We start from the raw sequence: 13,951 nt of genomic DNA, 5'->3' as shown, positions 1-13,951 counted from the left end.
AGATTGAAAATTTGTATCTAGAGGTTTGATTTGTTAGAGATAGTGCAATATTGAGCATTTCCATGATATTTTAGGCATATACATCCACTGGATTAATTTAATTGGAAGCAGTACTGTTTGCAACAGTGGGATTTGTACTGCTCTAATAGTTATAGCAGCAACAAATTAATGTCCACACTACATCATCACCAATACTGTATATAAATAGGTTTGTAAAGATTAGATTAGCTTTTCAGTACTGAAGAAAACAATAATGCAATGTTTTGTTTTTTATTTTGAAATTGAATTTGTTTTCAGTCAAAGCCAATATTGCATCTCAATTGGCTTATAATATTGCATATGGATTTTTCATTTTAGGGACTATTGTGAGCATAGGAGATCCCAAGAAAAAATATACCAGATACGAAAAAATAGGGCAGGGGTGAGTATTTGTTAGTGTACCCCTGTATATACTGATTAGAAATACATGCATGCGTTCACCCACACACTCTCTCTCCCTCCCCCCTCCCTCTATACACACACACACATATATATACTGGAGAGGAGAGCTGGTCTTGCAGTAGCAAGCATGACTTGTCCCATTAGCTAAGCAGGGTTCACCCTGGTTGCATTTGAATGGGAGACCATATGTGAGCACTGTAAGATATTCCCCTCAGGGGATGGAGCTGCTCTGGGAAGAGCAGAAGGTTTCAAGTTTTCTCCCTGGCATCTCCAAGATAGGGTTGAGAAAGATTCCTGCCTGCGCTGTTGTAGAAGCCACTGCCAGTCTGTGAAAACAATATTGAGCTAGATAGACCAATGGTCTGACTCGGTCTATGGCAGCTTCCTATGTTCCTATGAAGACGCTTATTAAAATACAATTTTCTTTCTCCTCGACATTTGGTTACTGTTTACGTCTTCAGAGGTGTAAGCCCTTCTGTGATTCTACATTGTGATGTCTTATGAAATATATGAAGAAGCCTTTTTTTTTTTAAATGTGAGAGAGGCTGAGGCTGAAATTTGTTGGACAGACATGCACTAATAAATATTCTTTGTCCTGAGCACCTGTTTGAGACTGTCTCAATTTTGACTCAGGCTCACGTGTGTGTGTGTGTGTGTGTGTGTGTGTGTGTGTGTGTGTGTGTATGTATGTATGTATGTATGTATGTATGTAAAAAAGAATGTTTTGCATTCACAAGGGAGTGGGGTCATTTTCGCTAATATCCTTTGCTGCCCCCAATGCCTCTCGAAAACATATCCTAGAGCAAGGATTCTCAACATCGGGCTCGCAGATGTTTTTGGACTTCAACTCCCATAATCCCCAGCCCCAGTGGCCTTTGGTTGGGGATTATGGGAGTTGAAGTCCAATAACATCTGGGGACCCGACATAGAGAATCCCTGTCCTAGAGGACTGGAGGAACATTTGTGGGGGCACAGCAGAGCAAAGAGGGGGATCAGAAAAAATCACCTCTCCCCAATTTGTGCTTATGAAATACTAGTTGGCATGTGAGCTTTATTGCTGCCACAACAAAAAAAAGCAGCTTTAGAATAGAAGATTTATTTCAACGTATTTCAATAAATATAGGTTTCAAGGAATATTTTCACTGAACTACCTGGAAGAGGTACTTTCTTGCAAAAATGCTAAGCAGTCAGTAGTACAGCCTGTTCATGCATGTATGTGCTGGTATCTGAACTCTTACACATAAATGCTTATTTTCATTTCACAGGGCTTCAGGTACAGTGTTCATTGCCATAGATGTGGCAACAGGACAAGAGGTATGAACAAATTACTTTCTTAATTATTTTCATTTCCAAGTAGTGATAACAAAAATGTGAATTTTTTAAATGGCAGAGATTCATCTCTGACATCATCACCAAGTAATAGATTCCTCACAAGTTGATAATAGAAGTAATTTCTTTGTTCTTTAGAATAATGTGAAAATAATTTCTTGTGATTCCTTGTATAAATCAAATTCAGGGATTCAGTTGTGGATTCCAAAAACAACTCTCGCTTTTTTGCTCATGGAAGTTTTTGAGTACCTTTGAATTATTTTCTGTACTCCAATCATTTGTCACCTTGATTTTTTTTTTTTTAATATGCAAGAGTTCCCTCTCACTGGGTTTATGCCAAATATATGCCAGTGCTTGGTGCTACATGGCCTTAATGTCACTGCACCATTAAATCCTCAATCTGCCTAGTTGACCAAATGAATTGCTCCTATATTAGTAAAGTGATATTTCATGTGCAAATGTTAACTGGGCCGAAGTGGATGGGAGGGCAGGTCCAGAGAAGATCTGATGATAGTTGAGAGATAATTGTTCTTTAAGAACATGCACTAGGTGACACATGTCCTACCCTGGTTCCCCCTGCTCTGAGGTTCCCTTTGGTGAGTAAAGCTTGTGTCTTGGCCACCCAAAGCCTCGAAAGAGACAGGCAGAACTGCGAATTCATTGTGGGGTAGGAGAAGACAAAGGAATTGAGAATTCTCCCTATTCCTACCACTCTCCCCACCCCCCCAATCTGATTCCATTTGTAAATTTTTTTATTTTTTTATTATTCCCCTTATTTTGTTCTGCATATGAGATGATATCTGTTCTTCAGGTGCTCAGTCATTGCACAAGATCTTCACTATTGTATTTTCTTGGTTTAAAAATGATTTTATGTCATCTAAAACACAGTTAATCTGCTGCTTTTAAAATATAATCTTAGCTATGTTGCCTTGCATATGTTTTGTCTATGGTAGCATGCTTATTTAAAACAACCCATTGGCACATTCCTGTGTTTGACCTCCTAAAACATTCTATATTGGTGGGGTCCATTTCTAAACCCAATATTTGAAAATGCTACAAACTTCCCTAAGTCCAGAGTTCTTGAATGTGAATGTGAATTGAAGCATATACTTACAAATGCTACAGAACCTGTTTTCTCATGGAAAAAATTAGACATACGCTACTGTCTATGTCCTGTTTGGATATCTCTGCTTATCTCAGACTTTTTTCATTGTAACCTCATAACTCTTAATCCTGCAACCACTGATGATTGAAGACCAACTTGATTTGTATTGCTCTTTCAGGTTGCTATTAAACAGATAAACCTTCAGAAACAGCCCAAGAAAGAGCTAATTATTAATGAGATCCTGGTAATGAAAGAGTTGAAGAACCCAAACATAGTCAACTTTTTAGACAGGTAACTAAGCACATACTATACAATGGCTCGGGAATTTGGCTTGAAGGTAGAACACCCAGGTTCGAATCCTTGTTCAGTTGTGAAGCTCAGTGGGTGGCTTTGGTCAAATGTTTCTCCCTGTCTTAACCGCTCTCATAAGACTGTTAGGAGATCAAGATTTGAGTTTTAAAGAAGTGTAAGATACCAATGTAGTGAATACTATATAGGGTGGTCTACGTTCTTCTTGTCAACTTAAGTGGCAGAGCAGGGAAATGCTTGATTAACAAGCAGAAGGTTGCTGGTTCGAATCCCCACTGGTACTATATCAGGCAGCAGCTATATTGGAAGATGCTGAAAGGCATTATCTCTTACTGCGCAGAAGGAGGTAATGGTAAACCCCTCCTGTATTCTACCAAAGAAAACCACAGGGCTCTGTGGGCACCAGGAGTCGAAATCGACTTGATGGCACACTTTACTTTCTTTTTAGGTACAGGATACAATATTTTTAATCTGATACTATTTTAATAAACTCCTCTCAGTGCACCTTGCTGTCCTAAATTAGTTTACCCCTTCAACAAATGTTCTGGGAATTTCAAATGAATAAGACACTTTTTCCGAGTTGTGGAAATATTAGACTTCTGTTTTAAGATAATGGAATTATCCAGTACTAAATAGAGGTCTTTGGCAACGTGAACACAAATCATCCTGATACGATCATTGCTTGTTTTTTGGAAGAGTGAAATCATGAATCCATCTAATCTTCTTACCCAAGTCTCTTACCCAAGTCTAATTTTCTCCTGACTTTCAAATATTGTCTTAGTTGAAGTTTTAACTTTATCAACTTCTATCTTCAGTTACCTTATGGGAGATGAACTGTTTGTTGTAATGGAGTACTTGGCTGGTGGGTCTCTCACGGATGTCGTTACGGAGACTTGTATGGATGAGGCACAGATTGCTGCTGTCTGCAGAGAGGTGGGTGATCATTTTTTCGGTGACTTTGCACAATGTATTTGCATTGTGCTAATGGCTTTTTAAAGAGATTCACTTGAATATATTCAGAGAAGACTTCAATTGAATTGTGTGTTTAAAGGTTGAGAGTGAGGGGGCCTTAGACTGGCATTGGCATTCCGACCTGGAAGTATCAGTGGCCATGCAAGTCTTGATAGTTACTGAGACATACCATTTTAAATTACATTCTAAAATTATATAGAGATGCAGAGAGATTTCACAAGGATTAAATGCTTAAAAAGACGCCAGAATGTATATCTTGAATCATGAATTGTTTCTGGACCTGGACAGTATGGAAACAAGCTTTATACTCAGGGGAGGCGATCTGGTCTCGTGGTAGCAAGCATGAATTGTCCTCTTTGCTAAGCCTTGTTTCCATTTGAATGGGAGACTACATATGAGCTCTATAAGATATTCCCCTCGGGATGGGGCCACTCTGGGAAGAGCATCTGTATGCTTGCATGCAGAAGGTTCTCCTCGGGAGAGGAGAGCTGGTCTTGGGATAGCAAGCATGACTTGTCCCATTAGCTAAGCAGGGTCTGCCCTGGTTGCATATGAATGGGAGACTTGATGTGTGAGCAGCACTGTAAGATATTCCCCTCAGGGGATGGGGCCGTTCTGGGAAGAGCATCTAGGTTCCAAATTCCCTCCCTGGCTTCTCCAAGTTAGGGCTGAGAGAGATTCCTGCCTGCAGCCTTGGAGAAGCCACTGCCAGTCTGTGAAGACAATATTGAGCTAAATAGACCAATGGTCTGACTCAGTATATGGCAGCTTCCTATGTTCCTGTGTTCCAAGTTCCCTCCCTGGCATCTCCAGATAGGAGAGACATATGCCTGTAATCTTGGAGAAGCTGCTGCCAGTCTGAGTAGACAGTACTGAGCTAGATGCACTAATGGTCTGACTTGGTAGAATGCAGCTTCCTATGTTCCTAAGCCCCAAGTGTGAGAGTATGACTAGCTGTTGAATCATGCTATGGAACCCATATTTGCAGCACAGCTACCTACTCGTACTGGGGGCAGTTCTGACATCTCTCCTATCCATAATACTTTCCCTTCTTGTTGCAGAACCTACTTGATCTGGATCATGATCCATTGATTCCATAATGTAAATGGGTTCTGCGCCTGCACAGGCACCTAGCGGGTTGACTAAGTAGCTCCTTATGACGCCCAACCGTCCTCTCATGCTCTCAGCGTCTGTTATATTGAACGGTTGGGCATCTCCTAGTCAGTTTCTGTTTGACCGCCATAGTGTTCAGACCTCGTTTGGGCTCCTCGGTAGCAGAAATTGTTGTGAAAACTGATTCTTACCACGGACTGTTATTGGACTTCCTTTTGGATTTTGGACTGGCTTAGTTCACAGATTTACTTGCCTACCTGGTACTTTGACCTTAGGACTGTTTTATTGGATTGAGATTGCATTACGGACCAACCGTGTTGACGGATAGGACAGGTTTTTTTTTGTTTACTGGACTTCGGATTGTTTTACTGAGAACACGGAGAGAATGGAGACCAAGACGACTTTTAAGCGCTGTGTCAAATGCCGCACGAAGTTACCGTCTACCGACCACCATGATGCCTGCCTGCTGTGCCTCGGTGAGGAACACAGTACGGCAGCCTGCAAAATCTGTTGCTCATTTTCAAAACAAACTAGAACGAATAGAGCCTTGTGCCTACGGGCTGCATTATATGATTAAGCGCTCCGTCCCCCGACTCCTTGCCCGAGCATGCCATCGACATTGAGGGGAGATGGCTCAACATCGACACCCCCTTCGAAGTCGGGACAGCACGGATCTGTGCAAAAACAGTCTAAAACCATGTCTGCTGGTGAGACTTTCAAGAGGCCACTGGAGGTCTCCTCGAAAGGGATGAAACACAAGGACAAGAAGCGCCGTTGTGACTCGGGAAAGGACAGTCAGAAAGAAAGGAGTCATGGACGCCCTCTCCGTCCTCAGCGCAGGGATCTGACGCTGACTGGAATACGGATGGTGACGGGAAGTGCTTGGTGTCAGCGTCGACAGCTGCACCTGGGCTACAGGAGTTTTTGATGTCGGAGCGCTCTAAACCCTCAAGAACTGGAACCATGTCGACATCGAGGGAGGAGCATTCCATCGCAAAGCCAGTGAGTTCGACATCGACAGAGCAGCCTGTTTTGGTTTCACAAGCAGTTCCGATTGAGAGGCATTTAACTCAAAGGCGCCCATCACTATCCCTGGCGCGTACTCTTCAACAATCGCCCTCTATGCCATCACTGGGGAATAGGAGAAAGCACCAACTATCGGAATGGAGTGCAACTACTACTCTTAAGGATTTGTTAGACTCTGCATCAAGTACCCCTTCAGGGTCCACCTTCCAGGGTTTCTTGAGCGCTAGTCTGGATGAGGACCAGGGTATCCGCCTGCCTGCAATGCAACCAACTCATTCGTGTGGCTTCCGACATTCGCTCCCTCATGATTATGGGGATTACTTGAGATGGAAGGCACAGCAAGTGCCTGCACCTTTAGAGCAGATACCACTACAACATCATGCCATCAGCTATGTGGAACCACCTTCTGGAAACTTGACAATACCACTCCAGCAGCTTCAAGCTGATCATCACCAGCAGCCCAGACTTCTAGTCTCCACATCATGCCAGACTCAGACACCTGTGCTGGCACAGGAGAAACCAGGTGGAAAATGAAAGAGGAAATCTAGCCTACTGCCTAGCCCACCTCCGTTCATCCCCTTCTCCAGACCTAGAACAAGAGTATTCTGATATGGGTGACTCAGACTCAGACTAGGCAAGTTGTCAGTCAGATCCTCCTTCTGATGTTCCTCCACGCCTTTCAAGATCCCCCACAGAAGAACTAAAGGCATACCATACCTTAATAAGAGAGATTGCAGAAGCTTTAGGGATGGACTTGAAACAGCCCGAGATGGAGGTGTCAGACCCGGTGTACAATATGATGCGGCATGCTAAAACGTCGCACCCCGTATCTTTGCCAATGATCCTTGCAATTGCAAAGGCTGCCAAGACAGCGTGGGAGACCATACAGACCTCTAACCCAACATCTAAACATCTTGAGAATCTCTATAGAGTCCAGGAAGAAGAAAATGCTTACCTTCTCCATCATCCAGATCCAAACTCCATGGTGGTAGATTGTGCTACTATATCTAAAGGTGGCTGCCGGCATATGACACCTGCAGACAAGGAAGGCAGGAAGATTGATGTTCTAGAGCATACACTATATACCACTTCAAGCTTAGCTATACACATAGCTAATTATGCGGTGTGTATGGCGCGTTATACTCACCTGCTTTGGGACAACTTACTGCAGGATTCTACTTCTATGACTTTGGAGGAACTGCAGGATAAGTTCAATGAAGTTTATGATAAAACCACATCGGTCACAAGACAAAAACTTAGTGCTTTTAAACACCTAGCTGAGACAGAGTCGAGGGCCATGGTTACTGCTGTCACCATGAGCTGCTACGCTTGGCTCCATGCAACAACACTGCAACAAGATATGAAGGACTGTGTAGAGAACCTGGCTTTTGATGGGAAAGGCCTGTTCCATGAAGACACTGACACAACCATAGAAACGTTGAAAAAATCTAAATTCACAGCAAAAACCTTCATGGTTACTGCATCTTCATCGAGTTCTTGTAACCGCAGTTATGCCTGTCAGAGACCATACCGATACCAGGATAAGAGGGACTTCAGAAGACAAAATAGACCTTACCAATAGTCGATGGGCTTCAACAATAATAAGAATAAGAACCAGAACAATCGCCCTAATAGGGACAGTTCTAAGCAGTCTATTTTATTGTTCTGCCAGCCCACTGCATACACAGACAATATCCAGGACCATTTTCATCGGCCCTGTAGTTGCCAGCTCGACCATCAGACTGGCAAGCCATGCCCAAGCATGGCACAATATAACATCAGACCAATGGGTACTGAGAATAATACGGACAGGGTATGCGATCGAGTTCAGTGCTCTACCCTCGTTCTTTACCAAAGCAACACCGGTGTTGGAAGAAGAGATACAAGTGTTATTGGAAAAGAAAGCAATTGTTCCAGTGCAGTGGGCGAAGAGGCTGTCAGGATTCTACTCCCGCTATTTTCAGATACCCAAGTGGGATAGGGGAATCAGGGCAATCATGGACTTGAGAGGACTCAACGATTTTGTCTGGGCTCGGAAATTCAGAATGACAACGTTGCAGGAAATTATCCCCTTCTTATATCAGGAGGAGTAGGCGGCGACGTTCGATCTAAAGGATGCTTATTTTAATGTGGGCATCGAGGAGAATCACCAAAAATACCTCAGATTTACAGTGGGAGAAGCCCTTCGGCCTCTTGACAGCTCCAAGGGTATTTACCAAGGTCGTTGCTGTGGTTGTGGCTTACCTTCGAACACAGGGCTTGATTGTTTATTCTTATTTAGACGACTGGCTCCTAGTGAGCAAGGACAAGGAGTTGCTTTGCAGACAAATCCAGATGTTGCTACATCTCCTCCAGGAGTTGTGAATCAATGTCAACTGGAAAAAGTCAAACCTAACTCCAAGGAAACAGCTAAGTTTCATTGGAGCCACCCTCAACTTGGAACAAAGGAGAGCGTTCTTGCCAAGGGAATGTTGTCACCAAATCAAGGCACTGGCACAACTGTTCTTTTGCAACCCCTGTCAAACAGCAAGGGAGGTTCAAAGGTTGTTAGGTTTGATGGTATCCTGCAACATGACTGTCGGATACACTCAGCTTCGGATGCGTCCCCTGCAACGGTGGTATCTGGGACATTTTTGACCCTCAATACTATGGTACGCCAAGTGCTACTTTATTTGACTAGTTTAAAAATGAAGGGCTTAGCTAATGTGTCTCTGAAGGTTCATCTGGCAGCCATTTTGGCAAGACTTCCAGGATGGGATGGAAAATCAGTTTTTACCCATCCAGAATGCAAGAGATTCATGAAGGGGCTAAATCATTTGTACCCCCACTAAAGAAACCATTGGAACAGTGGAGCCTTTCATTAGTGTACTCAGCTCTCACAGAAGGCACTTTTGAACCACTACATTCAGCTAACCTCTGCATGCTAACACTAAAGACAGCTTTTCTGATTGCAATCACCACAGCAAAACAAGTTGGAGAGTTGACAGCTCTAAGGGTGGATAAGCCATACACCCAGTTCTATCCGCACAAGGTGGTTATGAGATTGGACCCAAGCTTCCGCCCAAAAATAATTACAGAATTCCACCTTAATCAGGAAATAGTACTGCCTAGCTTTTTCAAAGACCCACAGACAGCACTGGAAAGAGCACTGCATTCCTTGGATGTACGCAGGGCTGTACTATACTATCTAAAAGAGACTAGAGGAATCAGGAAGTCAGAAAGACTTTTCATAGCTTACAAAGGCAAACACAGGGGCCAGCCAGTGTCCCGACAGCGCTTGGCGCACTGGCTGGTGGAGCTCATCCTGCTAGCATATAAGCAACTTGGGGTATCTTCCCCCAAAACCATACGAGCCCATTCAACTAGGGCATACTCAACATCGGCAGCCCATCTTTCAGGGATCAAGATGGATGACATCTGCATGGCTGCAACATGGTCGACACAGCAGCCATTCATCAGACATTATGCTATAGACCTGCGCATGGTGCAACAGGCAGAATATGGAAGGGAGCGTCTTGAAAAGGGCGCTACCATAATCTTCATCCATCTGCACCCACCTCCATGGTGGAGTAGCTGACTAATCACCCATTTACATTATGGAAAACGGATCACGATCCAGATAAACAGGTTGCTTACCTGTAACAGATGATCTGGAAGTGATCCATTGAATCCATAAGACCCTCCCATGCCATCCCCACTGCAGAAGTATGGCTACAACCACAGCAGATCGTGTACTACTGGCAGTCTGCACAAAAACTGACTAGGAGACGCCCAACCGTTCAATATAACAGATGCTGAGAGCACAAGAGGACGGTTGGGCGTCATGAGGAGCTACTTAGTCGGCCCGCGAGGTGCCTGCACAGGCGCAGAACCCATTTACATTATGGATTCAACAGTTCACTTCCAGATCACCTGTTACAGGTAAGAGACCTGTTTTACTAATGGGAAGGAATGGGATTAAGAAGAGAATGAGTGTAAACAACATAAAGAGAGACATGTAATTGGCAATCCAGTTTTTTCTGAAACCTTTCACTGTTTTTAATTGGGATTTTTTATTTAAAAATTCAACACATACACATTAGACAGAATTTAAATGTTATGCAACAAGAAAAATGAAGATGAATCTGTTTAAGATATGATATATTACTTACCATTTTCACCGCATTCAAAAATGCCTATCTTACATTTTCCTGAGTCTAGGGCTTTGGAGGTGTTTGGATAGTGGTGATGATGAGATTAGCTGGTGAAGAGATCATTTAATGGCTGAGTAAACAATTCATCATTTGCAGTTACCAGACTGTCGCCAACCATTGGGAGTATGAATGCCTTAAGCCAATAATGACATTTTTTTCATACAGTGTTTACAGGCGCTGGAATTCCTACATGCCAACCAGGTGATCCACAGAGATATCAAAAGTGACAATGTGCTCTTGGGAATGGATGGATCAGTTAAGCTGAGTAAGTGCCTGAAAGTTACTTCTGGCCTGGAAATATGTGAATAAAACTTTTGGGAATCTTTTGTAGATAACTTTCCTTGCAAAGTTCACAATAAAATTCAGGGATCATCAAGTCCTGCATATTAATGTTCATTTTTCATTCAGAGTAAATGAAAGAGTGACTAAGAATGTATATGATAGGAAGACCATGTTATTTGGATACCATATGAATGTGCTTGTAAGTATAGATTAGATTACAGTATAAAGTGAGCCAGTATATGAGAAAATTGGAAGCTGTAGAAGGCATGTCATATACACTTTGGTAAAATACCTAATTAAATTCCAGTAAACCAGTTTGTCGTTACAGTTTGCTCTGTTTCGTGTGTATTTGGTAAATTTGAGTTTGCATTTTTGAACCATTAGGTGGCAGCCTTGATTAGTTTATACTTTGAAATTGTTGAATTGGTCAGTCTTCAGTGCTGCTATCCCCACTCCCATCTATTTTGAGATTGGATTTAATTCATTTTATTCATTCAATTTCTATTCCGCCCTTCCAAAAATGGCTCAGGTCATTTACACAGAGAAATGATAAATAAATAAGATGGATCCCTGTCCCCAAAGGGCTCACAATCTAAAAAGAAACACATAAAATGGACACCAGCAACAGTCACTGGAAGTACTGTGCTGGGGGTGGATAGGGCCAGTTACTCTCCCCCTGCTAAATAAAGAGAATCACCATATTAAAAGGTGCCTCTTTGTTCAGTTAGCATAACGTCAAGTTTTATTTAATGAATGTATGTACTGCTCTTCAATAATTATTCCTCAGGTGGTTCACATACTTAAAATGACAGAAGTGAGCAATTTCTTGATGATGAAGGTAATCTTAATTCCTGTGTTCTGGCCATGAAATAGTAGAAGAAACACATGTTAACATAAGTCTTTTAAGTTGATTGCTAACACCACATTTAATGTTTGTAAATGATTAAATGAAATTTTAATTAGAAGTATAAAACTTAAAGGGGACTTTTAAATAAAGTCTGTATACCTTATTTTTTATGTTTTTTTAATGATCAGGAAGGCGTTGTCCTAATTTTGTAGAATTCTGAATTCTTTCACAACTTGTTGTTGCAATAAGTGGGGGTAAGGAATCAAGACTTAACAGAAGGATGTGGAGGATCAGTATCAGCTGAGAATAGCAATAACAATGAAACTAAAAGCAGCTGCAGAATGAAAGATTTATTCAAATGTGTTTCAATAAGTATCTTGGGGAATATATATAAACATGAAAGATACACAATAAAATATCTGTGCATATATGCATGCTAGAAAATACATATACCAAGGGGCAATGCTATTATTAAAATACCTCCATACATTAAATATCAAGAATTATAACCCATAATATTCAATTATAATGAACCTAAAATATCTATTAATAAAATGCCTAAAAGATATAGAGGACTCAGTTCTACTGGACTGCCTGGAAGAGATACTTGTTGCCAGAATCCAAAACAGACTGATGAGGGTGTTCAACCCTAGAAGATATGTATTGATTCTCCACTAGCCTGGCTGTCACTTGATCTTTTTCTCTAGCTCTTAAACAGTTAAATAAACTAAAAGGTATGGGCATAACATGCATACATCCAAAATTGAACTGTAACTGATCTGGAACAGTCTGATACCCTAATGTATATAGTCACAGAAGTGCTAGCCTCTTCAACTTAATAAGATCATGTATTGTGTGTATATATTGTATGGATATTTCCTGAGAAAGGTATTTATTGAAACACATCTTAATAAGTCTTCCATTCTGCAGCTGCTTTTGGCTTCATTGTGGGAAGCAAGACTGCCATGTTAGCCACTGAGAGCAGTAATGTTGCAATCCTGCACTTTCTTCTATTGAATTTTTAAAATTGTATTTATATACTGCCCCATATAAAATCTCTGGGTGGTTATTTTGCCTTTAAATTATCCTAAACTTGTAATTTAATTCTGCAATCGACTTTTGAAAGTAGTATTATGCATCTGTACATTAGAATCTATCATCTTTCTCACACACACCCCTATATGAGAAGTGTCAGTTTGTCCTGAAATGTTTGTTGCCTTATTCTCTTTGCCCAGTGAGAACTGCTCTTTAAAACTGCCATTTTATAGGGATCTCTCTTTTGGATACATCTGAAAAGAATCACACCTCCTTTGCAGCCCATCCATACAGCATGCTGCTTTCTTTAGGAAAAAACATTTTGAAAAGTTTTGGGAAAGGGGCATATTTAAAGCATTATTTCAATGGGAAAATTCTGGAATTAAACCTGTGTATCACAAGAGAGTCCAGTACAAGTTAACAAGTTTCTAGGTCTCTTATTTAACCAATAGGTTGATTGAGCTAAAAAGCATGGGGAAGCTGAAATGTTCAAAGATCTGCTTGTATTATTGATTTATGATATTTCTGTACCACTCCATCTAATAAATATAACAACAATTGAAGGCCAGACATTTTTTTTTAAAGAGTTTTAAGGGCTCTCTTGAAAGCCACCAGTATTGTTTGGTGGGGAGCCTAACCTGGGTAACAGGGACACCCAATATACCTCCGGTAACAGGACAGGACTTCTTAATGTAACTTTACAATGACATGACTCTCCTTCTCTCTCTGCAGCTGACTTTGGTTTCTGTGCTCAGATTACTCCAGAGCAGAGCAAACGTAGCACTATGGTTGGGACACCTTACTGGATGGCTCCTGAAGTGGTCACACGGAAGGCCTATGGCCCTAAAGTGGATATTTGGTCTCTGGGTATCATGGCTATTGAAATGGTGGAAGGTGAACCCCCCTATCTCAATGAAAACCCTTTGAGGGTAAGGTATTGCTGCTCTGAGAAATATTTGGGCTCTTATAGCAACAGCAAAGTTGCCATTGATCTTTAATTCTGTCAAAGGAAATGTTTGTTAGAAAAGTATATTTAATGTACTTGAAATGTCTCTGGTAAACATGGACGAGCCCCAAAATCAGTTGAGCATTTGAGTTTTCAAATACTACTTTTGAAAAACCTTATTGGGTTTTTTCCATGAAATTGATTGCCAGGAAGTTTAGGACCAGCAAACGGAAGCACTTTTTCACACAACGCACAATCAACTTGTGGAATTCTCTGCCACAAGATGTGGTGACAGCCAACAACTGTCTGGATAAATTTAAGAGGAGTTTGGATAACTTCATGGAGGCAAGGTC

General features: G+C 41.5%; 1 protein-coding gene across 4 annotated transcripts in view; it reads left to right on the top strand.

The window, feature by feature from the left end:
* Positions 1-13,951, top strand: part of PAK2 (p21 (RAC1) activated kinase 2) — an 84,542-nt gene that overhangs the window by 63,527 nt on the left and 7,064 nt on the right. For all 4 annotated transcript variants that reach the window (XM_053309499.1, XM_053309501.1, XM_053309502.1 and 1 more), the window contains exons 8-13: positions 358-421; positions 1,707-1,755; positions 3,054-3,166; positions 4,000-4,117; positions 10,654-10,753; positions 13,385-13,581. In XM_053309499.1, the coding sequence (XP_053165474.1) occupies positions 358-421; positions 1,707-1,755; positions 3,054-3,166; positions 4,000-4,117; positions 10,654-10,753; positions 13,385-13,581 (641 nt within the window). The remainder of the gene's footprint in view (positions 1-357; positions 422-1,706; positions 1,756-3,053; positions 3,167-3,999; positions 4,118-10,653; positions 10,754-13,384; positions 13,582-13,951) is intronic.

The sequence above is a fragment of the Hemicordylus capensis genome, chromosome 3 (assembly GCF_027244095.1).
Source record: "Hemicordylus capensis ecotype Gifberg chromosome 3, rHemCap1.1.pri, whole genome shotgun sequence".
Classification (NCBI taxonomy): Eukaryota; Metazoa; Chordata; class Lepidosauria; order Squamata; family Cordylidae; genus Hemicordylus; species Hemicordylus capensis.
The sequence above is the reverse complement of the archived record's forward strand: the minus strand, read 5'-3'. Positions and strand labels throughout refer to the sequence as shown.